We start from the raw sequence: 27,415 nt of genomic DNA, 5'->3' as shown, positions 1-27,415 counted from the left end.
CAGAGCTGTATGATCTGTGCCACTACCTCATCCCTGCAGAGCTGTATGATCAGTGCCACAACCTCATCCCTTCAGAACCGCATGATCAGTGCCTCCAACTTATACCTAAAGAGATGTATAATCAGTGCAACCACATTGTCCCCGCAAAGCTGTATGATTAGTGCCACCACCTTGTCCCTGCAGGTCTGTAGGATCTGTGCCACTACCTCATCCCTGCAGAGCTGTATAATCAGTGTCACCACCTCCTCCCTGCTGAGCTGTATGATCAGTGCCACCACCTCCTCCCTGCTGAGCTGTATGATTAGTGCCACTACCTCGTCACTGCAGAACTTTATGATCAGTGCCACCACCTATTCCCTTCAGAGCTGTATGATCAGTGCCACCACCTCCTCCCTGCAGAGCTGTATGATCAGTGCCACCACCTCCTCCCTGCAGAGCTGTATGATCAGTGCCAGCACCTTGTCGCCACAGACGTGTATAATCAGTGTCACCACATTGTCCCCGCAGAGGTGTATGATCAGTGCCACCTCCTCGTCCCTGCAGAGCTGTATGATCTGAGCCACTATCTCATCCCTGTAGAGCTGTATGATCAGTGCCACAACCTCATCCCTGCAGAACTGCATGATCAGTGCCTCCAACTTGTCCCTAAAGAGATGTATAATCAGTGCAACCACATTGTCCCCGCAAAGCTGTATGATCAGTGCCAACACCTCGTCCTTGCAGAGTTGCATGATCAGTGCCACCAACTCCTCCCCACAGAGCTGCATGATCAGTGCAACCACCTCATCCCTGCACAGCTGTATCTTCAGTGACACCACCTCATACCTGCAGAGCTGTATGATCAGTGCCACTACCTCATCCCTGCAAACTAGTATGTTCAGTGCCACAACCTCCTCCCTGTAGAGCTGTCTGATCAGTGCCACCACCTTGTCCGTGCTGAGCTGTATGTTCAGTGCCACCACCTTTTCCCTGCAGACCTGTGTGATCAGTGCCTCCACCTTGTAGCCGCAGAATTGTATAATCAGTGCCACCACCTTGTCACCACAAAGTTGTATGATCAGTGCCACCAGTTGGTCAGCACAGAGCAGTATGATCAGTACCACCACCTAGTACCCGCAGAGCTGTATGATCAGTGCCACCGCCTACTCCTTGCAGAGCTGTATGATCATTGCCACCACCTAATCCCTGCAGAGCTATTTGATCAGTGCCACCACGTCATCCCCTCAGAGCTATATGATCAGTGCCACCGCCTTGTCCACGCAAAGCTGTATGATCAGTGCCACCACCTCGTCCCTGCAGAGCTTTATGATCAGTGCCACCATCTTGTCCCCGCAGAGCTGTATGATCAGTGCCACCACCTCCTCCCTGCAAAGCTGTATGATTAGAACCATCACCTCATCCTTGTAGAGCTTTAAGATCAGTGCCACCACCTTGTTCACGCTGAGCTGTAACATAAGTGCCACCACTTTGTCCGAGCAGAGCTGCATGATCAGTGCCACCATTTCCTCCCTGCAGAGCTGTATGATCCGTACCACCACCATGTCGCCGCAGAGGTGTATGATCAGTGTCACCACCTTGTCCCCGCAGAGCTATAAGATCAGTGCCACCACCTCGTCCCTGCAGGGCTGTATGATCTGTGCCACCACCTCGTCACTGCAGAACTGTATGATTAGTGCCACCACCTCATCACTGCAGAACTGTATGATCAGTGCCACCACCTCCTCCCTGTTGAGCTGTATGATCAGTACCACCACCTTGTCGCCGCAGAGGTGTATGATCAGTGTCACCACCTTGTCCCCGCAGAGCTGTATGATCAGTGCCACAACCTCATCCCTGCAGAACCGCATGATCAGTGCCTCCAACTTATCCCTAAAGATATATATATATAATCAGTGCAACCACATTGTCCCCGCAAAGCTGTATGATCAGTGCCACACCTCATCCTTGCAAAACTGTATGATCAGTGTCACCACCTCTTCCCTGCAGAGCTGTACGATCTGTGCCACTACCTCATCCCTGCATAGCTGTATGATTAGTGCCACCACCTCGTCACTTCAGAACTGTATGGTTAGTGCCACCACCTCGTCACTGCAGAACTGTATGATCAGTGCCACCACCTATTCCCTTCAGAGCTGTGTGATCAGTGCCACCACCTCCTCCCTGCAGAGCTGTATGATCAGTACCACCACCTTGTGGCCGCAGAGGTGTATGATCAGTGTCACCACCTCTTCCCTGCAGAGCTGTATGATCAGTGCCACCAACTTCTCCCTGCAGAGCTGTGTTTTCAGTGCCACCACCTCCTCCCTGAAGAGCTGTATGATCAGTGCCACTACCTCCTCCCTGCTGAACTGTATAATTAGTGCCACCACCTCATCCCTGCAGAGCTGTAAGATCTGTGACACAACCTTGTCCCTGCAGAGCCTTATGGTCAGTGCCACCGCCTCCTCACCACAGTGCTGTATGATCAGTGCAACCACCTCATCCCTGCAGAGCTGTATCTTCAGTGCCACCACCTCATCCCTGCAGAGCTGTAAGATCAGTGACACTACCTCATCCCTGCAAACAAGTATGTTCAGTGCCACCACCTCCTCCCTGTAGAGCTGTCTGATCAGTACCACCACTATGTCCGTGCTGAGCTGTATGTTCAGTGCGACCACCTTTCCCTGCAGTGCTGTATGTTCAGTGCCACCAACTCCTCCCTGTAGAGCTGTCTGATCAGTACCACCACTTTGTCCACGCTGAGCTGTATGTTCAGTGCCACCACCTTTCCCTGCAGTGCTGTATGTACAGCGCCACCACCTCCTCCCTGCAGAGCTGTATGATCAGTACCACCACCTTGTCCCCGTAGAGCTGTATGATCAGTGCCACAACCTCATCCCTGCAGAACCGCATGATCAGTGCCTCCAACTTATCCCTAAAGAGATATATAATCAGTGCAACCACATTGTCCCCGCAAAGCTGTATGATCAGTGCCAACACCTCATCCTTGCAGAGCTGTATGATCAGTGCCACCAACTCCTCCCTGCAGAGCTGCAAGATCATTGCCACCATCTTATCCACACAGAGCTGTATGATCAGTGCCACCACCTACTCCCTGCAGAGCTGTGTGATCAGTGCCACCACCTCCTCCCTGCAGAGCTGTATGATCAATGCCACCACCTCCTCCCCGCAGAACTGTATGATCAGTGCCACCACCTCATCCCTGCAGAGCTTTAAGATCAGTGACTCAACCTTGTCCCTGCAGAGACTTATGATCAGTGCAACCACCTCATCCTTGCAGAACTGTATCTTCAGTGCCACCACCTCACCCCTGCAGAGCTGTATAATCAGTGCCACTACCTCATCCCGGCAAACAAGTATTTTCAGTGCCACCACCTCCTTCCTGTAGAGCTGTCTGATCAGTGCCACCACCTTGTCCGCGCTGAGCTGTATAATCAGTGCCACCACCTCTTCACTGCAGAGCAGTATGATTAGTACCTCCACCTCATCCTTGCAAAGCTATAAGATCAGTGCCACCACCTTGTCCCCGCAAAGCTGTATCATAAGTGCCACCACTTTGTCCGAGCAGAGATGTATGATCAGTGCTATCAAATTGTCCACACAGTGCTGTATGATCAGTGCCACCACCTCCTCTCTGCAGAGCTGTATGATCAGTGCCACAACCTCATCCTTGCAGAACCACATGATCAGTGCCTCCAACTTATCCCTAAAGAGATGTATAATCAGTATAACCACATTGTCCCCGTAAAGATGTATGATCAGTGCCACCACCTTGTCTGCGCAAGGCTGTATGATAAGTGCCAACACCTCGTCCCTGCAGAGCTGTATGATCAGTGCCACCAACTCTTCCCTGCAGATCTTTATGATCAGTGCCACCACCTGGCCCTTGCAGGGCTCTATGATCAGTGTCACCACATTGTCCCCGCAGAGCTGTATGATCAGTGCCACCAACTCTTCCCTGCAGATCTTTATGATCAGTGCCACCACCTGGCCCTTGCAGGGCTCTATGATCAGTGTCACCACATTGTCCCCGCAGAGCTGTATGATCTGTGCCACTACCTCATCCCTGCAGAGCTGTACCATTAGTGCCACCAAATCGTCACTGCAGAACTGTATGATCAGTGCCACCACCTTCTCCATGCAGAGCTGTATGATCAGTACCACCACCTTGTCACCGCAGAGGTGTATGATCAGTGCAACCACATTGTCCCCGCAAAGCTGTATGATCAGTGCCAACACCTCATCCTTGCAGATCTGTATGATAAGTGTCACCTCCTCTTCCCTGCAGAGCTGTATGATCAGTGCCACCAACTCCTCCCTGCAGAGCTGTATGATCAGTGCCACCATCTTAGCCACACAGAGCTGTATTATCAGTGCCACAACCTACTCCCTGCAGAGCTGTGTGATCAGTGCCACCACCTCCTCCCTGAAGAGCTGTATGATCAGTGCCACCACCTCCTCCCTGCAGAACTGTATGATCAGTGCCACCACTTCATCCATGCAGAGCTGTAAGATCAGTGACACAACCTTGTCCCTGCAGAGCCTTATGATCAGTGCCACCGCCTCCTCCCCAAAGAGCTTTATGATCAGTGCAACCACCTCATCCCTGCAGAGCTGTATCGTCAGTGCCACCACCTCATCCCTGCAGAGCTGTATGATCAGTGCCACTACCTCATCCCTGTAAACAAGTATGTTCAGTGCCACCACCTCCTCCCTGTAGAGCTGTATGATCATTGCCACCATCTTATCCACACAGAGCTGTATGATCAGTGCCACCACCTCCTCCCTGCAGAGCTGTATGATCATTGCCACCATCTTATCCACACAGAGCTGTATGATCAGTGCCACCACCTCCTCCCTGCAGAACTGTATGAACAGTGCCACCTCATCCCTGCAGAGCTTTAAGATCAGTGACACAACCTTGTCCCTGCAGATCCTTATGATCAGTGCAACCAACTCATCCCTGCAGACCTGTATCTTCAGTGCCGCCACCTCATCCCTGCAGAGCTGTATAATCAGTGCCACTACCTCATCCCGGCAATCAAGTATGTTCAGTGCCACCACCTCCTCCCTGTAGAGCTGTCTCATCAGTGCCACCACCTTTTCCCTGCAGAGCTGTTTGTTCAGTGCCACCACCTTTCCATGCAGAGCTGTATGATCCGTGTCACCACCTTGTCGCCGCAGACTGTATAATCAGTGCCACCACATTGCCACCGCAAAGCTGTATGATCAGTGCCACCACCTAGTCCCCGCAGAGCTGTATGATCAGTGCCACCGCCTACTCCTTGCAGGCGTATCTATCCACCTGACGAAGGAGATTTATTTCCGAAACGCCCGTCGGGGCATGTTCTTATACAACTCACATAGAGTCAATCGGCTTACAGGTATTTTACACTTTGTGTTTTGTTGCACACGCCTTAGTGCGATTTGAATTTTTTGCACAGCTGCACCTCTGCACTTTGGGCACATTCATTATACATAAATTTATTTTCTTTTTATGTAATTATCCTTGTGTCACTATATATATGCATTTTTGTACCTGGTTCATTAATTAAGCCTTTTTGATATGGATTGGTTTTGGCTAATGTGATTGTATACTCTAATATATATATATATATATATATATATATATATAATTTTTTTTTTTTAATGCACTTAATTGTTGTGTCAATATTTTAATAAAGGCATCTTTATTTAAAAAAATAAAAATTGTGCCATTTATTATTATCATTGTTATTATTTTTATCATTCATGTAGCATCTTTTTTATCCTGTGGGATTTCTCATTCCCATCCATCTTTGAGTTATTTTTTCCTTGCAGAGCTGTATGATCAGTGCCACCACGTCCTCCGCTCAGGGCTACATGATCAGTGCCACCACCTTGTCCACGCAAAGCTGTATGATCAGTGCCACCACCTCATCCCTGCAGAGCTTTATGATTAGTGCCACCATCTTGTGCCCGCAGAGCTGTATGATCAGTGCCACCACCTCCTCCCTGCAGAGCTGTATGATTAGTACCTCCACCTAATCCTTGTAGAGCTTTAAGATCAGAGCCACCACCTTGTCCACGCTGAGCTATATGTTCAGTGCCACCACCTTGTCCCCGCAAAGCTGTATCATAAGTGCCACTACTTTGTCCGAGCAGAGCTGTATGATCAGTGCCATCAAATTGTCCACACAGAGCTGTATGATCAGTGCCACCATCTCCTCCCTGTAAAGCTGTATAATCAGTGCCACCACCTCCTCTCTGCAGAGCTGTATGATCAGTGCCACCACCTCATCCCTGCAGAGCTTTATAATCAGTGCCACCACCTGGTCCTTGCAGAGCTGTATGATCAGTACCACCACCTTGTCGCCACAGAGGTGTATGATCAGTGTCACCAACTTTTCCCTGCAGAGCTGTATGATCAGTGCCACCACTTCATCCCTGCAGGGCTGTATGATCTGTGCTACTGAATCATCCCTGCAGAACTGCATGATCAGTGCCACGACCTCGTCACTGCAGAGCTGTATGATCAGTGCCACCACCTTGTCCCCACAAAGCTGTATCATAAGTGCCAACACTTTGTCCGAGCAGAGCTGTATGATCAGTGCCATCAAATTGTCCCGGGAGAGCTGTATGATCAGTGCCACCACCTACTCCCTGCAGAGCTGTATGATCAGTGCCACCATCTCCTCCCTGCAAAGCTGTATAATCAGTGCCACCACCTCCTCTCTGCAGAGCTGTATGATCTGTGCCACCACCTCTTCCCTGCAAAGCAGTATGATTAGTGCCACCACCTCGTCACTGCAGAACTTTATGATCAGTGCCACCACCTATTCCCTTCAGAGCTGTATGATCAGTGCCACCACCTCCTCCCTGCAGAGCTGTATGATCAGTACCAGCACCTTGTCGCCACAGACGTGTATAATCAGTGTCACCACCTTGTCCCCGCAGAGGTGTATGATCAGTGCCACCTCCTCATCCCTGTAGAGCTGTATGATCTGAGCCACTATCTCATCCCTGCAGACCTGTATGATCAGTGCCAGCACATCATCCCTGCAGAGCTTTATGATCAGTGCCACCATCTTGTCCCCGCAGAGCTGTATGATCAGTACCACCACCTTGTTGCTGCAGAGGTGTATGATCAGTGCCACCACCTCCTCCCTGCAGAGCTGTATGATCAGTACCAGCACCTCGTCGCCACAGACGTGTATAATCAGTGTCACCACCTTGTCCCCGCAGAGGTGTATGATCAGTGCCGCCACCTCCTCTCTGCAGAGCTGTATGATCAGTGCCACCACCTCATCCCTGCAGAGCTTTATGATCAGTGCCACCACCTGGTCCTTGCAGAGCTGTATGATCAGTACCATCACCTTGTCGCCACAAAGGTGTATGATCAGTGTCACCAACTTTTCCCTGCAGAGCTCTATGATCAGTGCCACCCTTTCATCCCTGCAGGGCTGTATGATCTGTGCTACTGAATCATCCCTGCAGAACTGCATGATCATTGCCACAACCTCGTCACTTCAGAGCTGTATGATCAGTGCCACCACCTTGTAGCCGCAGAACTGTATAATCAGTGCCACCACCTTGTCACCACAAAGTTGTATGATCAGTGCCACCAGTTGGTCAGCACAGAGCTGTAAGATCAGTGCCACCGCCTACTCCTTGCAGAGCTGTATGATCATTGCCACCACCTAATCCCTGCAGAGCTATTTGATCAGTCCACCACGTCATCCCCTCAGAGCTATATGATCAGTGCCACCACCTTGTCCACGCAAAGCTGTATGATCAGTGCCACCACCTCCTCCCTGCAAAGCAGTATGATTAGTGCCACCAACTCGTCACTGCAGAACTTTATGATCAGTGCCACCACCTATTCCCTTCAGAGCTGTATGATCAGTGCCACCACCTCCTCTCTGCAGAGCTGTATGATCAGTACCACCACCTTGTCGCCGCAGAGGTATATTATCAGTGTCACCACCTTGTCCCCGCAGAGCTGTATGATCAGTGCCACATCCTCATCCCTGCAGAGCTGTGTGATCTGTGCCACTACCTCATCCCTTCAGAGCTGTATGATCAGTGCCACTAACTCATACCTGCAGAGCTGTATGATCAGTGCCACAACCTCATCCCTGCATAACTGCATGATCAGTGCCTCCAACTTATCCCTAAAGAGAAGTATAATCAGTGCAACCACATTGTCCCCGCAAAGCTGTATGATCAGTGCCAACACCTCGTCCTTGCAGAGCTGTATGATCAGTGCCACAACCTCATCCCTGCATAACTGCATGATCAGTGCCTCCAACTTATCCCTAAAGAGATGTATAATCAGTGCAACCACATTGTCCCCGCAAAGCTGTATGATCAGTGCCAACACCTCGTCCTTGCAGAGCTGTATGATCAGTGTCACCACCTCTTCCCTGCAGAGCTGCATTATCAGTGCCACCATCTTATCCACACAGAGCTGAATGATCAATGCCACCACATACTCCCTGCCGATCTGTAAGATCAGTGACACAACCTTGTCCCCACAGAGCTGTATGATCATTGCAACCACCTCATCCCTGCAGAGCTGAATCTTCAGTGCCACCACCTCATACCTGCAGAGCTGTATGATCAGAGCCACTACCTTATCCCTGCAAACCAGGATGTTCAGTGCCAAAACCTCCTCCCTGTAGAGCTGTCTGATCAGTGCCACCACCTTGTCCGTGCTGAGCTGTATGTTCAGTGCCACCACCTTTTCCCTGCAGACCTGTATGATCAGTGCCACCACCTTGTCACCGCAGAACTGTATAATCAGTGCCATCACCTTGTCACCGCAAAGTTGCATGATCAGTGCCACCAGTTGGTCAGCACAGAGCTGTATAATCAGTGCCACCACCTAATCCCTGCAGAGCTGTTTGATCAGTGCCACCACCTTGTCACCGCAGAACTGTATAATCAGTGCCACCACCTTGTCCGCGCTGAGCTGTATGTTCAGTGTCACCTCCTTTTCCCTTCAGACCTGTATGAACAGTGCCAGCACCTTGTCACCGCAGAACTGTATAATCAGTGCCATCACCTTGTCACCGCAAAGTTGCATGATCAGTGCCACCAGTTGGTCAGCACAGAGCTGTATGATCAGTGCCACCAACTCCTCCCTGCAGAGCTGTATGATCAGTGCCACAACCTTTTCCCCGCAAAGCTGTAACATAAGTGCCACCACTTTGTCCCCGCAGAGCTGTATGATCAGTGCCACCACCTACTCCCTGCAAAGCTGTCTAATCAGTGCCACCACCACCTCTGCAGAGCTTTACGATCAGTGCCACCACCTGGTCCTCGCAGAGCTGTAGGATCCGTGCCACCACCTTGTCGCCGCAGAGGTGTATGATCAGTGCCACCACCTCATCCCTGCAGGGCTGTATGATCTGTGCCACTACCTCCTCTCCTCCCTGCAGAGCTGTATGATCTGTGCCACTACCTCATCCCTGCCGAGCTGTATGATCAGTGCCACAACCTCATCCCTGCAGAACTGCATGATCAGTGCCACCACCTCGTCACTACAGAGCTGTATGATCAGTTCACCATCTTGGCTGTTTGAGGACACAAATCTGTGCGCGATCCACGCTAAGAGGGTCACCATCATGCCCAAAGATATCCAGCTAGCCCGCTGGATCCGTGGGGAGAGAGCTTAGATCTGTCCTGCTCACCTGACTGCCACACAAAGGCTCTTTCCAGCATCAATGTGCTCTCCATCTGCATGCTATACCCCGTCCCCCATTTTTGGCCTGTATGATCAGTGCCACCTCCTCCTCCCCCGCAGAGCTGTATGATCAGTGCCACCACTTCATCCCTGCAGAGTTCTATAATGAGTGCCACCACCTCGTCCCTGCTGACCTGTATGATCGGTGCCACCACCTCGTCCCTGCAGAGTTCTTCAGTGTTTTGTTCTCTGGCTCCACTTCATTTCCTCTTCCTCTTGCTGTCTGGGTACCTCAGGGCTCAGTCCTTGGCCCCCATCTCTTCTCTCTCTATACAGCCCCAATTGGACAGACCATCAGCAAATTTGGCTTTCGGTACCATCTTTATGCTGATGACACACAACTGTATACGTCTTCCCCTGACCTTACCCCTCTGTAATACAGAACGCCAGTGACTGTCTGTCCGCAGTCTCCAATATCATCAGAACTGTATGATCAGTGCCACCATCTATTCCCTGCAGAGCAGTATGACCAGTACTGCCAACACATCCCTGCAGACCTGTATGATCTGTACCACCACCTAGTCACCACAAAGAAGTATGATCAGTGCCACCACCTCGCCCCTGCAGAGCTGTATGATTACTGCCACTGCCTCATCCCTGCAGAGCTGTATGATCAGTGCCACAACCTCATCCCTGCAGAAATGGATGATCAGTGCCTCCAACTTATCCCTAAAGAGATGTATAATCAGTGCAACCACATTGTCCCCGTAACGATGTATGATCAGTGCAACCACCTTGTCTGTGCACGGCTGTATGATAAGTGCCAACACCTCGTCCCTACAGAGCTGTATGATTAGTGCCACCAACTTTTCCCTGCAGAGCTTTATGATCAGTGCCACCACCTGGCCCTTGCAGAGCTCTATGATCAGTACCACCAACTTGTCGCCACAGAGGTGTATGATCAGTGTCACCACCTTGTCCCAGCAGAGCTGTAAGATCAGTGCCACTACCTCGTCCCTGCAGGGCTGTATGATCTGTGCCACTACCTCATCCCTGCAAAGATGTATGATTAGTGCCACCACCTCGTCACTGCAGAACTGTATGATCAGTGCCACCACCTATTCCCTTCAGAGCTGTGTGATCAGTGCCACCACCTCCTCCCTGCAGAGCTGTATGATCAGTACCACCACCTTGTCGCCGCAGAGGTGAATGATCAGTGTCACCACCTTATCCCCGCAGAGCTGTATGATCAGTGCCACAACCTCATGCCTGCAGAACCGCATGATCAGTGCCTCCAACTTATCCCTAAATAGATATATAATCAGTGCAACCACATTGTCCCCGCAAAGCTGTATGATCAGTGCCAACACCTCATCCTTGCAGAATTGTATGATCAGTGTCACCACCTCTTCCCTGCAGAGCTGTATGATCAGTGCCACCAACTCCTCCCTGCTGAGCTGTATGATCAGTGCCACCACCTCCTCCCTGCAGAGCTGTATGATCAGTGCCACCACCTCATCCCTGCAGAGCTGTATGATCAGTGCCACAACCTCATCTCTGCAGAACCGCATGATCAGTGCCTCCAACTTATCCCTAAAGAGATATATAATCAATGCAACCACATTGTCCCCGCAAAACTGTATGATCAGTGCCAACACATCATCCTTGCAGAGCTTTATGATCAGTGTCACCACCTCTTCCCTGCAGAGCTGTATGATCAGTGCCACCAACTCCTCCCTGCAGAGCTGTATGATCAGTGCCACCATTTTATCCACACAGAGCTGTATGATCAGTGCCACCACCTACTCCCTGCAGATCTGTGTGATCAGTGCCACTACCTCCTCCCCGCAGAACTGTATGATCAGTGCACCACCTCATCCCTGCAGAGCTGTAAGATCAGTGACACAACCTTGTCCCTACAGAGCCTTATGATCAGTGCCACCGCCTCCTCCCCACAGAGGTGTATGATCAGTGCAACCACCTCCTCCCTGTAGAGCTGTCTGATCAGTACCACCACCTTGTCCAAGCTGAGCTGTATGTTCAGTGCCACCACCTTTTCCCTGCAGAGCTGTATGTTCAGCGCCACCACCTCCTCCCTGCAGAGCTGTATGATCAGTACCACCACCTTGTCCCCGCACAGCTGTATGATCAGTGCCACAACCTCATCCTTGCAGAACCGCATGATCAGTGCCTCCAACTTATCCCTAAAGAGATTTATAATCAGTGCAACCACATTGTCCCCGCAAAGCTGTATGATCAGTTCCAACACCTCATCCTTGCAGAGCTGTATGATCAGTGCCACCAACTCCTCCCTGCAGAGCTGTATTATCATTGCCACCATCTTATCCACACAGAGCTGTATGATCAGTGCCACCACCTGATCCCCGCAGAACTGTATGATCAGTGCCACCACCTCATCCCTGCAGAGCTTTAAGATCAGTGACACAACCTTGTACCTGCAGAGCCTTATGATCAGTGCAACCACCTCATCCCTGCAGAGCTGTATCTTCAGTGCCATCACCTCATCCCTGCAGAGGTGTATGATCAGTGCCACTACCTCATCCCTGCAAGCAAGTATGTACAGTGCCAACACCTCCTCCCTGTAGAGCTGTCTGATCAGTGCCACCACCTTGTCCGCGCTGAGCTGTATGTTCAGTGCCACCACCGTTTCCCTGCAGAGCTGCTTGTGGAGTGCCACCACCTTTCCATGCAGAGCTGTATGATCAGTACTACCACGTTGTCGCCGCAGAACTGTATAATCAGTGCCACCACATTGTCACCGCAAAGCTGTATGATCAGTGCCATCAGTTGGTCAGCACAGAGCTGTATGATCAGTACCACCACCTAGTCCCCGCAGAGCTGTATGATCAGTGCCACTGCCTACTCCTTGCAGAGCTGTAAGATCAGTGCCACCACCTAATCCCTGCAGAGCTATTTGACCAGTGCCACCACCTCGTCCCTGCAGAGATGTATGATGAGTGCTACCACCTCATCCCTGCAGACCTGTATGATCAGTGCCACCACATCATCCCTGCAGAGCTTTATGATCAGTGCCACCATCTTGTCCCCGCAGAGCTGTATGATCAGTACCACCACCTTGTTGCTGCAGAGGTGTATGATCAGTGTCACCAACTTTTCCCTGCAGAGCTGTATGATCAGTGCAACCACCTCATCCAGGCACAGCTGTATGATCAGTGCCACTACCTCATCCCTGCAAACCAGTATGTTCAGTGCCACAACCTCCTCCATGTAGAGCTGTCTGATCAGTGCTACCATCTTGTCCGCGCTGAGCTGTATGTTCAGTGCCACCACCTTTTACCTGCAGACCTGTATGATCAGTGCCACCACCTTGTCGCCGCAAAGTTGTATGATCAGTGCCACCGCCAACTCCTTGCAGAGCTGTACGATCAGTGCCACCACCGAATCCCTGCAGAGCTATTTGATCAGTGCCACCACGTCATCCCCTCAGAGCTTTATGATCAGTGCCACCATCTTGTCCCCGTAGAGCTGTATGATCAGTGCCACCACCTCCTCCCTGCAGAGCTGTATGATTAGCACCACCACCTCATCCTTGTAGAGCTGTATTATCACTGCCACCACCTTGTCCCCGCAAAGCTGTAACATAAGTGCCACCACATTGTCCGAGCAGAGCTGCATGATCAGTGCCACCACCTCCTCTCTGCAGAGCTGTATGATAAGTGCCACCACCTGGTCCTTGCAGAGCTGTATGATCAGTACCAACACCTTGTCGCCGCAGAGGTGTATGATCAGTGCCACCACCTCCTCTCTGCAGAGCTGTATGATAAGTGCCACCACCTGGTCCTTGCAGAGCTGTATGATCAGTACCAACACCTTGTCCCCGCAGAGCTGTATGATCAGTGCCACCACCTTGTCGCCGCAGAGGTGTATTATCAGTGTCACCACCTTGTCCCCGCAGAGCTGTATGATCAGTGCCACCTCCTCATTCCTGCAGAGCTGTATGATCAGTGCCACCACCTCCTCCCTGAAAAGCAGTATGATTAGTGCTACCAACTCGTCACTGCAGAACTTTATGATCAGTGCCACCACACATTCCCTTCAGAGCTGTATGATCAGTGCCACCACCTCCTCTCTGCAGAGCTGTATGATCAGTACCACCACCTTGTCGCCGCAGAGCTGTATGATCAGTGCCACAACCTCATCCCTGCAGAGCTGTATGATCAGTGCCACAACCTCATCCCTGCAGAGCTGTATGATCAGTGCCACCACCTCGTCCCTGCAGAGCTGTATGATCAGTGCCACCACCTCGTCCCTGCACACCTGTATCATCAGTGCCACCACATCATCCCTGCAGAGCTTTATGATCAGTGCCACCACCTCATCCCTATACAGCTGTGCTCTGTGTGTAGAAATTGCATTTTGTGTCTCCTCTTTTCTCCCAATATTCCCCTTTTGCACAATAGTTGGGTCACATAAATCCAGGAATATCTCACAGTTTTCTCCCCGGAGATGCGTCTGGTTGGGGAGTGAGTCGCATTATGAAGCTGCCCCTTATCAGTTCTCTTCCACCATTACAGGCCTCAGCGGTCACAGCTCCACAATGGGTGAGACCAGATTTTAGCAGGTCATTGCAATCAGCCGCCGATGTGGATCATCTCCTGATGTGGAGCATCTGTCACCCCCAATACTCCGCACATACGGGGTACAGGGAGGTCACAGGTCAGGGAGGCGGCAGTCAGCGGAGCCATCGCCTGTGTTACCCTTCTGGGCTCTCAGCAGCTCCAGGTCGTCCCCACATCGTACAATCAGCGTCCTGTACGATAGACATTGTAGTAAAGATCCCTGTGATGGTGACAGGAGCCGGGAACAGGAGGAACGAGTTCCCCCAGCAGATGTATCTTCCCGGATACACAGCGATGTGCAGATCTGGAGGACGACGGCGATGATCCCGGGACCTCCTCTCCGCTCTTCCCCGGCGTCTCTGCTAGTGACAGCTACAGACGGTCGGTGGAGAAGATGGCGAAGAAGAAGCGGCGGAGGAAGCGCGCTCTGCTGTCCGGTGTCAGCCGGTAAAGGGCTTTTATTCCGGGCAGGGAAGCACAAGGGGAGAGCGGAGCTTCACTCGTTCTCAGCTGGGAAGAGGCGGGGCATGTATGCAGTGTCAGCCAATAGATGCTCAGGACGGTGTAGCTCAGCAGCCAATCAGTGCACAGTAAGCCTGTACATATAACAGACTCCTCCAGCTCCGGCCTTAGTGTTTTCCTATCGGGAGATTTTTGTGTTTTGGCTCCGTAGCACAGGATGGCAGAGACCGCGCCAGCCGCCGCTCCCCCTCCCGCAGAACCGGCTGCCAAGTCCAAGAAGCAGCCAAAGAAATCCGCCGCCAAGAGCAGCAAGAAATCCTCCGGTCCTGGCGTCTCCGAGCTGATCGTGAAAGCCGTGTCAGCCTCTAAGGAGCGCAGTGGGGTGTCTCTGGCCGCCCTGAAGAAGGCGCTGTCTGCCGGAGGGTACGATGTAGAGAAGAACAACAGCCGCCTGAAGCTGGCCGTCAGGTCTCTGGTCACCAAGGGCACCCTCCTCCAGGTGAAGGGCAGCGGCGCCTCCGGGTCCTTCAAACTCAACAAGAAGCAGGAGACTAAAGTGGCCAAGAAGTCAGCAGCCAAGCCCAAGAAACCCGTTGCTGCTAAGAAAGCCGCCAAATCTCCGAAGAAGCCCAAGAAGGCTCTGACCACGGCCAAGAAGAGCCCGAAAAAGGCCAAGAAGCCCGCAGCTGCCAAGAAAGCGGCCAAGAGCCCCAAGAAGTCGAAAGCCGCTCCCAAGCCTAAGAAGGCGACGAAGAGTCCGGCTAAAAAGGCGGCCAAACCTAAAGCTGCCAAGAGTCCGGCTAAGAAAGCCAAGAAGCCCGCGGCCAAGAAATAAGTTGCGGACCCAGTTCTTTTACACAAAGGCTCTTTTCAGAGCCACCACCCTGTCCCCGCAGAGCTGTATGATCGGTGCCACCACCCTGTCCTCGTAGAGCTGTATGATCAGTGCCACCACCCTGTCCCCGCAGAGCTGTATGATCGGTGCCACCACCCTGTCCTCGTAGAGCTGTATGATCAGTGCCACCACCCTGTCCCCGCAGAGCTGTATGATCGGTGCCACCACCCTGTCCCCGCAGAGCTGTATGATCTGAGCCACCACCCTGTCCTCGTAGAGCTGTATGATCAGTGCCACCACCCTGTCCCCGCAGAGCTGTATGATCAGTGCCTCCACCTCCTCCCCGCAGAGCTGTATGATCAGTGCCTCCACCTCCTCCCCGCAGAGCTGTATGATCAGTGCCACCACCCTGTCCCCGCAGAGCTGTATGATCAGTGCCTCCACCTCCTCCCCGCAGAGCTGTATGATCAGTGCCACCACCCTGTCCCCGCAGAGCTGTATGATCAGTGCCTCCACCTCCTCCCCGCAGAGCTGTATGATCGGTGCCTTCAGGTGACAGTTCTGTGTAATGGAGGGAAGGGGCCGATGTGCAGCAGAAATCACGTTACTTCCATCATCCTAATTATCACCACCTGTAACCCACATCTTAGTAAGAGTGGTGTGAGGTTATAACTCCGATGTGAGAGTTGGAGCGTCAGTGACTGATTATAGAGGAGCTGCTGTACCGCTCTGGGTACTGGGAATATAGAATCGGAGCTTCCGCTGTAGAAGCCGCCTGGAGATTGGATGTGACCCTGTGTATCAGAGCAGTGGGTGATAGCTGAACTGTGAGTCAGGTTGAGCCTTCTCTGTACAGTGATTGGTCGCGGACATCAAACGCTATTCGCTGCTCACATTCTACAAAATAACCAATGGAATGCAGGGGACGTGTCCTCATGAAGCGTGAATAGGGGCAGAGGAGTATAAATAGCCGCTCACTCTGCTCCTCTCATCACTTCTGTTCTCTTCTATACAGAGCTATGGCCAGAACTAAGCAGACTGCTCGGAAATCCACCGGAGGGAAAGCGCCCCGCAAGCAGCTGGCCACTAAAGCCGCCAGGAAAAGCGCTCCCGCCACTGGCGGAGTGAAGAAGCCGCACAGATACCGGCCAGGGACAGTTGCTCTCCGTGAGATCCGCCGCTACCAGAAGTCCACCGAGCTGCTGATCCGTAAGCTTCCCTTCCAGCGCCTGGTGAGAGAAATCGCCCAGGACTTCAAGACTGATCTCCGCTTCCAGAGCTCCGCTGTCATGGCCCTGCAGGAGGCCAGCGAGGCTTATCTGGTGGGGCTGTTTGAGGACACAAATTTGTGCGCGATCCACGCTAAGAGGGTCACCATCATGCCCAAAGATATCCAGCTGGCCCGCCGGATCCGTGGGGAGAGAGCTTAGATCTGTCCTGCCCACCTGACTGCAACACAAAGGCTCTTTTCAGAGCCACCCAATCCTCCCTCAAGAAGAGCGAATTCCTGACCTTTAATACTGCCGGCTTTGCTACCAACCATGGTCCTGATCATGCTCGTGGTGGTGAGGCTGGTAGTTTTGCTACCCCTGCTGATGCTGGCATGGCAGGTGGTGCAAATGACCTTTTTTGGGGTTATGGGCAGAGTATTAAAAAACAACTAGACTTGAGAAGGCCTAACAGATGGACAGGCAACTTCCATCATGTTGGTGTTACTGTTAATAGTCGCCGGCCTTCTGTCTGCGGCAACCACACTGCTTCTTCCTGGCTGTTGGGGCGCTATGCCTCCCTCCCCCTATGCTGCTGTCCTCACTTTGCATGTCCTCCTGCTAGCTTGGGTCAGTTACTATATCATCCACCACTTCATCCTGCTAAACACTGTCTCTTGTGCCTCCTTCGAGCCTGCCACCTGGTTCCAGCAGTCATGGTACTTTATTTCCCAGGGCGTTCTGATGCTTCCTGTATCCCTGGGTGGTCCTTACCAGGTCAGCTCGCCCAGGGTGGGTTGGAATCATGGCCCAGAGGGTCCACTCCAGGAGTCCTCACACGAACAAGGGTGGGTGGTTTTGCTGGGCGTAAAATACTGGTTATGGAAAAGGTTGAGGTGTAACCCACAGGGCAACATGTTTGCCAGCCAACACACTTAGTGTATGGGCATTACAAGTCTAGGAGATCTGGTTCTTTTTTTAATGAGACATTTTTTAAAAGGCCCTCTATATTTTATTCCAAGGGGGGATTGGAGTTATTGGGGTGCATATGACTTGGTAGCAGGGCAGGCCTTGCCGTGAATCCATAATACATGAGGGTGTGCACGAATATATGGGGAGTATACAGCACTGTATGGATACAGGATATTCAACTATAAAATACTATATGTTGGATTATCAGCACTATATGGAGATATATAATACTACTTGAAGGGTATACTGCACAATGTGTCCGTATACAACAGTATTTGGCAGCTTACAGCACTATATGGGGGTATACAGCCACATATGATGTTATATAGAACAATATGGAGGGCCCACAGCACTTTGTGCAGAGTATTCAGCAATATGTAGGTATCAGCACTACCTTATGCTCATGTCACTATATGGAGGGTATCCAGCACTATGTGAGCCTATACATACAATAGCTATTTGGGGTTTACAGCACTATATGGGGGTATTCTGTAGATGATTCTGAATGGGAGGAGACACGGATTAGATATTAAAGAGAACTTTTTGACAGTGAGGATGATCAATAAGTGGAACAGGCTGCCACTGGAGGTGTTGAGTTCTCCTTCAATGGAAGTCTTCAAACAGAGGCTGGACAGACATCCGTCTGGGAGGATTTAATGAATCTTGCACTGAGCTGGAACATTCCATGATTCAGGCTTATATAGAACAGATGCTCTCGGATTTGTGTCTGCAGCACTAGATGGGGAGTATACAGCACACGTAGGCTTTGTAGTGCTGTATACCACCCAGTAGGTGGTATGGAGGATGTGCAGCACCGTACGGGGTGTGTATACATTGCCTGCAGCTCCAGGGCTGATCAGTCTCAACTCCACTTCCAGCAGTGATCGGAGCGGACCCCACACGGAGACCCGGTAACGTTATATCTGGGCGTCTCCGTGTGGGGTCCGCACTGATCACAGGAGGCCGCATCTAGCACAGATCGGATGATACAATCCGCACATGTTCTACCAGGAGGAGCCCGATGTGCTGAGCGCTGCCGGGAGAACACGTGTACATGAGGAGCAGCAGGTAGAAGGGCAATAAGGAGTTAAACGGAGGAGGAAGCACGTCTATCGATTGGTCGGTTCCTGTGGGCGGAGCTTTATAACCGTTTGATGGTTTGAATCTCCCGCTCAGTCGTGCTCTCGGCCCTCGATCATTAACCCTTCAGTGACTGTTCTCTGCTTGTGGAAGAGACATCATTTCCCAATCACTGTCAGGAGTAAGCGGCCATTATACCTGCAGATCATGTGGTAAAGTGAGATTGTATTAACCCCTCAATCCCCAGAACGGTGGCCGCTGCTCATTATCTCACCAACCACATTTATGCAGTTATCTTGTATGCGAGACTTTTTCTCCTCTGGAGGGATGGCGCTCTCCGCACTCAGAAATACACAGGCTCCGGAGCCGCCTCATCTCCAGTCCTCGCTATGGTCCGCCAGGCTCGGATGACGGCGCTGTACATTCGGGGTGCGGACTCTGTTCTCTCTTCTGGCTCCGACTACTGATAAATAGGATAAGACACCAGAAACCTCCCCGTCATGAGGGGAACGAGCCGCTAATGTCCGGCTGCGGGGAGGGAGCGGCTTCATCCATCAGCCCGAGCACAGGAGACCGCTGCCGGCTGTAGCTCCAGTCCATGTTATTAGGAGCAGTCAGGAGGTCACAATCAGTGGCCACATGTAGATGGTAAATGAGGAGGGTGGTAGTGATGAGATGCAGGCGCTGGACATACCGGGGAGCCGCCACTAACAAGGGGGAGCAGTTACCGGTACAGGATGTGACCGCTCCTCACTGGATTTACACCAATCCTGAGAAATAGGATCTGACCAGACTCCATCACCGCAGTCATCAAATATCAGGAATTGTAGAACACATGTGTGCGGCTCTGATAGGAGCCTTTGGGGGAGGCGCATCTATCCAGCGACAATCCCCGGGAGTATTCGCTGCCTCCTGACACACACACTGATCTGATCAGGAAGACCTGTAGCAGAATCACGTTCATCTCACGGCAGAACTTGGATTTCTGCTCTGTAGTGACCACATCACAGCGAGGTATGTACTGTGGTGCAGAGATGTCTGTGCTGCACAGTGCGGATATACTGTATGCCCCCAGAACCTGGCAGCTGTATATTATAGATCAAGGAGAATAAACCACATCACCCCAAGTCCGCGGTGCCAGCTCCAGTATGGAAGGAGGAAAGTGCAAGACACATGCCAGGCTGTGACAACTAGTATACTTACAGGCACCAGATTGCAGGAATAGGAAATCGTAGCCTCTCAGGTAGAAGATGTGGGTGGCTCTGAAAAGAGCCTTTGGGTTATCAGCACAGAAAAGAATACAATTAACCTCCGAAGCCGTAGAGAGTGCGGCCCTGGCGCTTGAGCGCGTACACCACGTCCATAGCGGTGACGGTCTTCCTCTTGGCGTGCTCGGTGTAGGTGACGGCGTCACGGATCACGTTCTCCAGGAAGACTTTCAGGACCCCGCGAGTCTCTTCATAGATGAGGCCGGAGATGCGCTTGACGCCTCCTCTGCGAGCGAGACGGCGGATGGCAGGCTTGGTGATGCCCTGGATGTTATCACGGAGCACCTTCCTGTGCCGCTTAGCGCCGCCCTTCCCAAGACCTTTTCCTCCTTTGCCGCGACCAGACATCTTCCAAGTAGTCAGCTGTAACTGATGCTAAAACCGAACGACCCCTCCTTTATATACAGGAGAGACGGACCAGAGAGAGAACTGCAGAGATGACGCGCCCCAGGGCGGGGCTTACAGAATCCACATGAGCTCCTCCCTTCCTCTGCTGTTTGGCTGAGCACAGAACTGTTGGAGAGTTTGAATTTCCCGCTCATTGTTCAGTTTCCCTTTTCTTTCCAGCTTGTAATATAATGTCACTTCTTCCCCTGTGATGAGAATTATTCCAGATTCAGCCTATAGATAAATGGGCAGCACAAATAGAGGGGAGCAGACACGGCCCCATTATATGTCAGGAGGACAGAACAGACTGTAACCACAGATATTACAGGCAGCCGCCCAGGGGATCTCACACCGGTAGATACACTGCCTGATATAAGGCTCAGTCCTCAGTAATCACAGGATCTCCGGTTTTCATAGAGAATATTACATTTATATTAACCCCAGGGCTAAGCCCTCTCTGCCTTTATTCAGGTCTTATATTCCCGCATTAGGGACATTTGTGCTATGATAGGAGTCATCATTACTTCGGGCAATTATGACACTATTGTCCTTATATTTGTGTTTTCTTCTTCCCCTGGCAATGATTCTTTTTTCCACCACATCATAGCTCACATTGCTGCAGAGTAGGGACCTGCTGTCAGCTACAATTAATTAGGAAAAACAATTATTAACAATGACAGAAAAGGCTGAAAATCAGAGCTCAGCAGTGATCCTGACTGATCCCAGCCGCCAATATCGCCCCATATCCTGCAGTAATTATTTAAAAAACATCTGTGAGGAGGATGTGATGGGAGATGATGTCATGACATGTCTGACCTAGAGGATCCTCACATCACAGTGTAATGTATTGTGCACTGAGCTCTCGGCAATCTTCTCTACATGATCGCACATTTCCCATCACAGACCTCCTGCCTGGAGCTGCAGGTGGGATCTGCTTGGAAGAGCAGAATTGGTCTCCCCTGAAATGTCTCTTGTAGGATACATCTCTAGCCAATATATTGTCTCCACAATACTGATTATGACGAGAAAGGGAGATGTGATCGCCTGCAGGTCAGACACACGGGGCATCACAGCATCTGCCTAACGCGGATTCATTCTCTAACCAGGAACAGCTGCAGACTCCTGTATGGGATGTAAGCGACCAGCGACCTCTCAACACCTGCAGATTCCCCGACATCGCTCCGTCCTGGGACCGCGCGTTATATGGAGACAAAGAACAGAAAAAGCGGGAACTGCAAACGTGTCAACCATTGGGAACATTAGCTCCTCCCCTCCCTCTGCGGATTGGCTGAACACAGGACGGTTAGGGGGTTTGAATTTCCCGCTGCTTCTAAAATGTCGTCACCGCTTCCCTTTACAGTGAAGACTCCAGCATAATCTCTAGATAAAACTGCACCGACTACAAATGTCTCCTGTTATTTGAGGAAAAACACGAGAATCATGAACTAAGTGCAGAGAGGAAAATCGTCAGCTCACTGTCTGGTGCTGCATGGGGGAGAAAATTCAGTCTCAAAGCATCCCGGCTTAGAAAGTGTTATTAGTCATCATGGTGTATCATGAACTAAACCGAATCATGTTATACCAAATGAATGAGACCCCAGAATATCAAGATCTGTGGAGCAAGGGGTTAAAGAGTAGTCCCTGAACACAGAGCAACTTATGGAGAAGTGACCAGGTTATTATTTAGAAGGTCCTCGGTTCTCACAATCTCCTTGGTAGCATTCATCATCCCTACTTCCTTCACCTGTCACTTCCCGTCACTAGACGCAGAGACCCAGGCGGTGGAGCAGACAACTCGGGGAGACGGGAAAGGACACAGGAGCAGCCACAGCTCTGATGGAGATGGGGTGGTGGCTCTTAGAAGAGCCTTTGGGGTGATGGCGGAGCAGCAGACTGAGCAGATCACTTGGCGCTGGTGTACTTGGTGACGGCCTTGGTGCCCTCGGACACGGCGTGCTTGGCCAACTCTCCAGGCAACAGCAGGCGCACGGCGGTCTGAATCTCCCGGGAGGTGATGGTGGAGCGCTTGTTGTAGTGAGCCAGGCGGGAGGCTTCCCCTGCGATGCGCTCGAAGATGTCGTTGACGAAGGAGTTCATGATGCCCATGGCCTTGGAGGAGATGCCGGTGCTGGGGTGGACCTGCTTCAGCACCTTGTACACGTAGATAGCATAGCTCTCCTTTCTGCTCTTCCTACGTTTCTTGCCGTCCTTCTTCTGAGTCTTAGTGACGGCTTTCTTGGAGCCCTTCTTGGGCGCTGGCGCAGATTTGGGATCAGCCATAACGAAAGCAAATTTCTCAAAAGAGAGAAGAATAATGATCCCAAGCCTCCCAGAGCGGCGATATTTATAGGCCCGCCATGCAAATGACACTGTTGTCAGATCGCCGTGCTATTGGGTGACAAAGTCATGTGACCAACAGAACCGTCAATCGCTCCGCCCACTGCAGCTGATTGGTAGCTACACAAGTCTGTTTTCCATTGGTAACTTGAGATCCATCCAATGACAGGAGAGGAGGGCGGGGCAGACGATTATGAAAGCGACAGCAGCCGCAGCTAGTTCTTCATTTCGCCCAGATTCTTTATTGTTTGTTATCAACCATGTCTGGACGCGGCAAACAAGGAGGGAAGGTCCGAGCTAAGGCCAAGACCCGTTCATCCCGGGCAGGACTCCAGTTCCCAGTCGGCCGTGTGCACAAGCTTCTCCGCAAGGGCAATTATGCCGAGAGAGTCGGCGCCGGCGCTCCGGTGTATCTGGCCGCTGTGCTGGAGTATCTGACTGCTGAGATCCTGGAATTGGCCGGCAATGCTGCCCGGGACAACAAGAAGACCCGCATCATCCCCCGTCACCTGCAGCTGGCGGTGCGCAATGACGAGGAGCTCAACAGGCTGCTGGGTGGGGTGACCATTGCCCAGGGGGGCGTCCTGCCCAACATCCAGGCCGTGCTGCTGCCCAAGAAGACCGAGAGCAGCAAGGCGAGCAAGAGCAAGTGAGCGCTGCCGCCGATCTCTGTCCACAACACCAAAGGCTCTTCTAAGAGCCACCCACACCGTCGCCACAAGAGCTGACACCGCTGATCTCTGCGTGCTCACATGGGACTGACGTTAGACACCACGGGCTGCCGCCACCAGTTTATAGGTTGGTGCCCATACACACTTGATTCCGGGGTTCAACACAAAACACTGAGGATGCCCATGTCTGGGTTATCACATGAAGCCTCAGACCTGTGTGGGGAGAGGAGTCCTCGAATAGTCACAGGAAATGTCCCTCATTAGTGAATGTCTTGATACTCGGGCCCCTGACTCCGCTGTGGAGATTACATGCGGTTATCACGTCCCGGAGTATCGGGGGATGGCGGCCGGTGATTGTCCACATCAGTGACTGCTGCTCCTCCCGGAGGGCGATCCCGTGATGGCGGCTCTGGAGGGCCGGACTCTGCGCGGTTCTCTGTGTGACCGGATTGTGATGTCAGCTAATAATCCTCGGCGGAAGAAGAGCGGGAAGTTCAAATCCCCAAACGGATCCTGCGATCAGACAATGAGCGGGAATCCTCGGTTAAGCGCCGCCCTCAGCCTTCAGCGATGTACATAGACGCCTTTCCTCCTCTGTTTAACCTCTTACTTGCCTTGTTCCTGCTGATCCCCTCTTATTTACCAGTGTTCATAGATGCGCCACCTTCATCTCACATCGGGCTCCTCGAGAACATCTGCTGCTTATAGCCCCCTGTAATCAGTGCAGAAACAGCTGGGAGTCCCGATAATACTGTAAGTGACTGAGGAGATTGCGGCACGTGCAGATCGAGCTAATTGCCATCATTGGTGAAAAGTCCTAGAGCTACACAGAGGGTTAACCCCACATTAGTGTAGTGTAATTATCCGCAGGTTCACTGAACAAATATTATGTAACAGAAGAAAATTAATTAAGCCAATAAACCACAAATCCTCCTGCTTTTCTGTAATTACTAAAAAAAAAAAAAGCACAGATGAAAACCTATGTACTGATGGGGGAGCGCGATAGGCGACGCGCTGGTTCCAGCATCAATGTGCTCTCCATCCGCATGCCATACTCCATACCCCGTCCCCCATTTTTGGCCTGTATGATCAGTGCCACCACTTCACCCCTGCAGAGTTCTATAATGAGTGCCACCACCTCGTCCCTGCTGACCTGTATGTTCAGTGCCACCACCTTTTCCCTGCAGAGCTGTATGTTCAGTGCCACCACCTTTACATGCAGAGCTGTATGATCAGTGCCACCACCTTTTCGCCGCAGAACTGTATAATCAGTGCCACCACATTGTCAACGCAAGCTGTATGATCAGTGCCACCACCTACTCCTTGCAGAGCTGTATGATCAGTGCCACCACCTAATCCCTGCAGAGCTTTTTGATCAGTGCCACCACGTCATCCCCTCAGGGCTACCTGATTAGTGCCACCACCTTGTACACGCAAAGCTGTCTGATCAGTGCCACCACCTTGTCCACGAAAAGTTGTATGATCAGTGCCACCACCTCGTCTCTGCAGACCTGTATGATCAGTGCCACTACATCATCCCTGCAGAGCTTTATGATCAGTACCACCATCTTGTCCCAGCAGAGCTGTACGATCAGTGCCACCACCTATTCCCTGCAGAGCTGTATGATCAGTGCCACCACCTCCTCCCTGCAGAGCTGTATGATCAGTGCCACAACCTCATCCCTGCAAACCAGTATGTTTAGTGCCACAACCTCCTCCCTGTAGAGCTGTCTGATCAGTGCCACCACCTTGTCCGCGCTGAGCTGTATGTTCAATAACACCACCTTTTCCCTGCAGACCTGTGTGATCAGTGCCACCACCTTGTCGCCGCAGAACTGTATAATCAGTGCCACCACCTTGTCGCCGCAGAGGTGTATGATCAGCGTCACCAACTTTTCCCTGAAGAGCTGTATGATCAGTGCCACCACCTCATCCCTGCAGGGCTGTATGATCTGTGCTACTGAAACATCCCTGCAGAGCTGTATGATCGGTGCCACTACCTCATCCCTGCAGAACTGCATGATCAGTGCCACAACCTCATCACTGCAGAGCTGTATGATCAGTGCCAACATCTTGTCCCCACAAAGCTGTATCATAAGTGCCACCACTTTGTCCGAGCAGAGCTGTATGATCAGTGCCATCAAATTATCCCGGGAGAGCTCTATTATCAGTGCCACCACCTACTCCCTGCAGAGCTGTATGATCAGTGCCACCATCTCCTCCCTGCAAATCTGTATAATCAGTGCCACCACCTCCTCTCTGCAGAGCTGTATGATCTGTGCCACCACCACATCCCTGCAAACCAGTATGTTCAGTGCGACAACCTCCTCCCTGCAGAGCTGTATAATCAGTGCCACCACCTTGTCTCTGCAGAGCTGTATGATTAGTGCCACCACCTGGTCCTTGCAGAGCTGTATGATCAGTAACACCACCTTGTCGCCGCAGAGGTGTATGATCAGTGCCACCACCTCATCCCTGCAGGCTGTATGATCTGTGCTACTGAATCATACCTGCAGAGCTGTATGATCGGTGTCACTACCTCATCCCTGCAGAACTGCATGATCAGTGCCACCACCTTGTCCCCACAAAGCTGTATCATAAGTGCCACCACTTTGTGCGAGCAGAGCTGTATGATCAGTGTCACCAACTTTTCCCTGCAGAGCTGTATGATCAGTGCCATCACCTCATCCCTACAGGGCTGTATGATCTGTTCTACTGAATCATCCCTGCAGAGCTGTATGATCGGTGCCACTACATCATCCCTGCAGAACTGCATAATCAGTGCCACGACCTCGTCACTGCAGAGCTGTATGATTAGTACCACCACCTTGTGGCCGCAGAGGTGTATGATCAGTGCCACCTCCTCGTCCCTGCAGAGCTGTATGATCTGAGCCACTATCTCATCCCTGCAGAACTGCATGATCAGTGCCTCCAACTTATCCCTAAAGAGATGTATAATCAGTGCAACCACATTATCCCCGCAAAGCTGTATGATCAGTGCCACCACCTTGTCCCTGCTGAGCTGTATAATCAGTGCCACCACGTCCTCCCTGCTGAGCTGTATGATCAGTGCCACCACCTCCTCCCTGCAAAGCAGTATGATTAGTGCCACCACCTCGTCACTGCAGAACTTTATGATCAGTGCCACCACATATTCCCTTCAGAGCTGTATGATCAGTGCCACCACCTCCTCTCTGCAGAGCTGTATGATCAGTACCACCACCTTGTCCCTGCAGAGCTGTATGATCAGTGCCACCTCCTCGTCCCTGCAGAGCTGTATGATCAGTGCCACCACCTGGTCCTTGCAGCACTGTGTGATCTGTGCCACTACCTCATCCCTGCAGAGCTTTATGATCAGTGTCACCACCTCTTCCCTACAGAGCTGAATGATCAATGCCACCACCTACTCCCTGCAGAGCTGTAAGATCAGTGACACAACCTTGTCCCTACAGAGCCTTATGATCAGTGCCACCGCCTCCTCCCCATAGAGCTGTATGATCAGTGCAACCACCTCATCCCTACAGAGCTGTATCATCAGTGCCACCACCTATTCCCTTCAGAGCTGTATGATCAGTGTCACCACCTCCTCTCTGCAGAGCTGTATGATCAGTACCACCACGTTGTCGCCGCAGAGGTGTATTATCAGTGCCACCACCTTGTCTCCACAGAGCTGTATGATCAGTGCCACCTCCTCGTCCCTGCAGAGCTGTATGATCAGTGGCTCCAACTTATCCCTAAAGAGATGTATAATCAGTGCAACTACATTGTCCCCACAAAGCTGTATGATCAGTGCCAACACCTCGTCTTTGCAGAGCTGTATGATCAGTGTCACCACCTCTTCCCTGCAGAGCTGTATAATCAGTGACACCACCTCATACCTGCAGAGCTGCATGATTAGTGCCACCATCTTATCCACACAGAGCTGAA

At 51.7% G+C, this 27,415-nt stretch overlaps 5 protein-coding genes across 5 annotated transcripts; 3 read left to right on the top strand and 2 right to left on the bottom strand.

The window, feature by feature from the left end:
• Positions 1 to 14,888: 14,888 nt before the first annotated feature.
• LOC141057166 (histone H1.5-like) lies at positions 14,889 to 17,048 on the top strand. Its single transcript, XM_073553707.1, has one exon. It carries the CDS (start codon positions 14,948 to 14,950, stop codon positions 15,563 to 15,565), a length of 618 nt encoding a protein of 205 aa, XP_073409808.1. The 5' UTR covers positions 14,889 to 14,947; the 3' UTR covers positions 15,566 to 17,048.
• LOC141057012 (histone H3) lies at positions 16,585 to 16,995 on the top strand. The gene has a single exon (XM_073553484.1). The coding sequence runs from the start codon at positions 16,585 to 16,587 to the stop codon at positions 16,993 to 16,995; it is 411 nt and encodes a 136-aa protein (XP_073409585.1).
• Positions 17,049 to 20,080: 3,032 nt separating the features above from the next.
• On the bottom strand, positions 20,081 to 22,801 carry LOC141057169 (histone H2B 1.1-like). The gene has a single exon (XM_073553709.1). It carries the CDS (start codon positions 22,758 to 22,760, stop codon positions 22,383 to 22,385), a length of 378 nt encoding a protein of 125 aa, XP_073409810.1. The 5' UTR covers positions 22,761 to 22,801; the 3' UTR covers positions 20,081 to 22,382.
• On the bottom strand, positions 20,130 to 20,441 carry LOC141057011 (histone H4). The gene has a single exon (XM_073553483.1). It carries the CDS (start codon positions 20,439 to 20,441, stop codon positions 20,130 to 20,132), a length of 312 nt encoding a protein of 103 aa, XP_073409584.1.
• A 238-nt stretch (positions 22,802 to 23,039) lies between the features above and the next one.
• LOC141057167 (histone H2A type 1-like) lies at positions 23,040 to 23,522 on the top strand. Its single transcript, XM_073553708.1, has one exon. The coding sequence runs from the start codon at positions 23,078 to 23,080 to the stop codon at positions 23,468 to 23,470; it is 393 nt and encodes a 130-aa protein (XP_073409809.1). The 5' UTR covers positions 23,040 to 23,077; the 3' UTR covers positions 23,471 to 23,522.
• The last annotated feature ends 3,893 nt before the right edge of the window (positions 23,523 to 27,415 follow it).

This window comes from Dendrobates tinctorius, unplaced genomic scaffold (genome assembly GCF_039654945.1).
Source record: "Dendrobates tinctorius isolate UK_male_01 unplaced genomic scaffold, ASM3965494v1 ptg000202l, whole genome shotgun sequence".
Taxonomy (NCBI): domain Eukaryota; kingdom Metazoa; phylum Chordata; class Amphibia; order Anura; family Dendrobatidae; genus Dendrobates; species Dendrobates tinctorius.
This window is presented reverse-complemented; position numbering and strand designations above follow the sequence as displayed.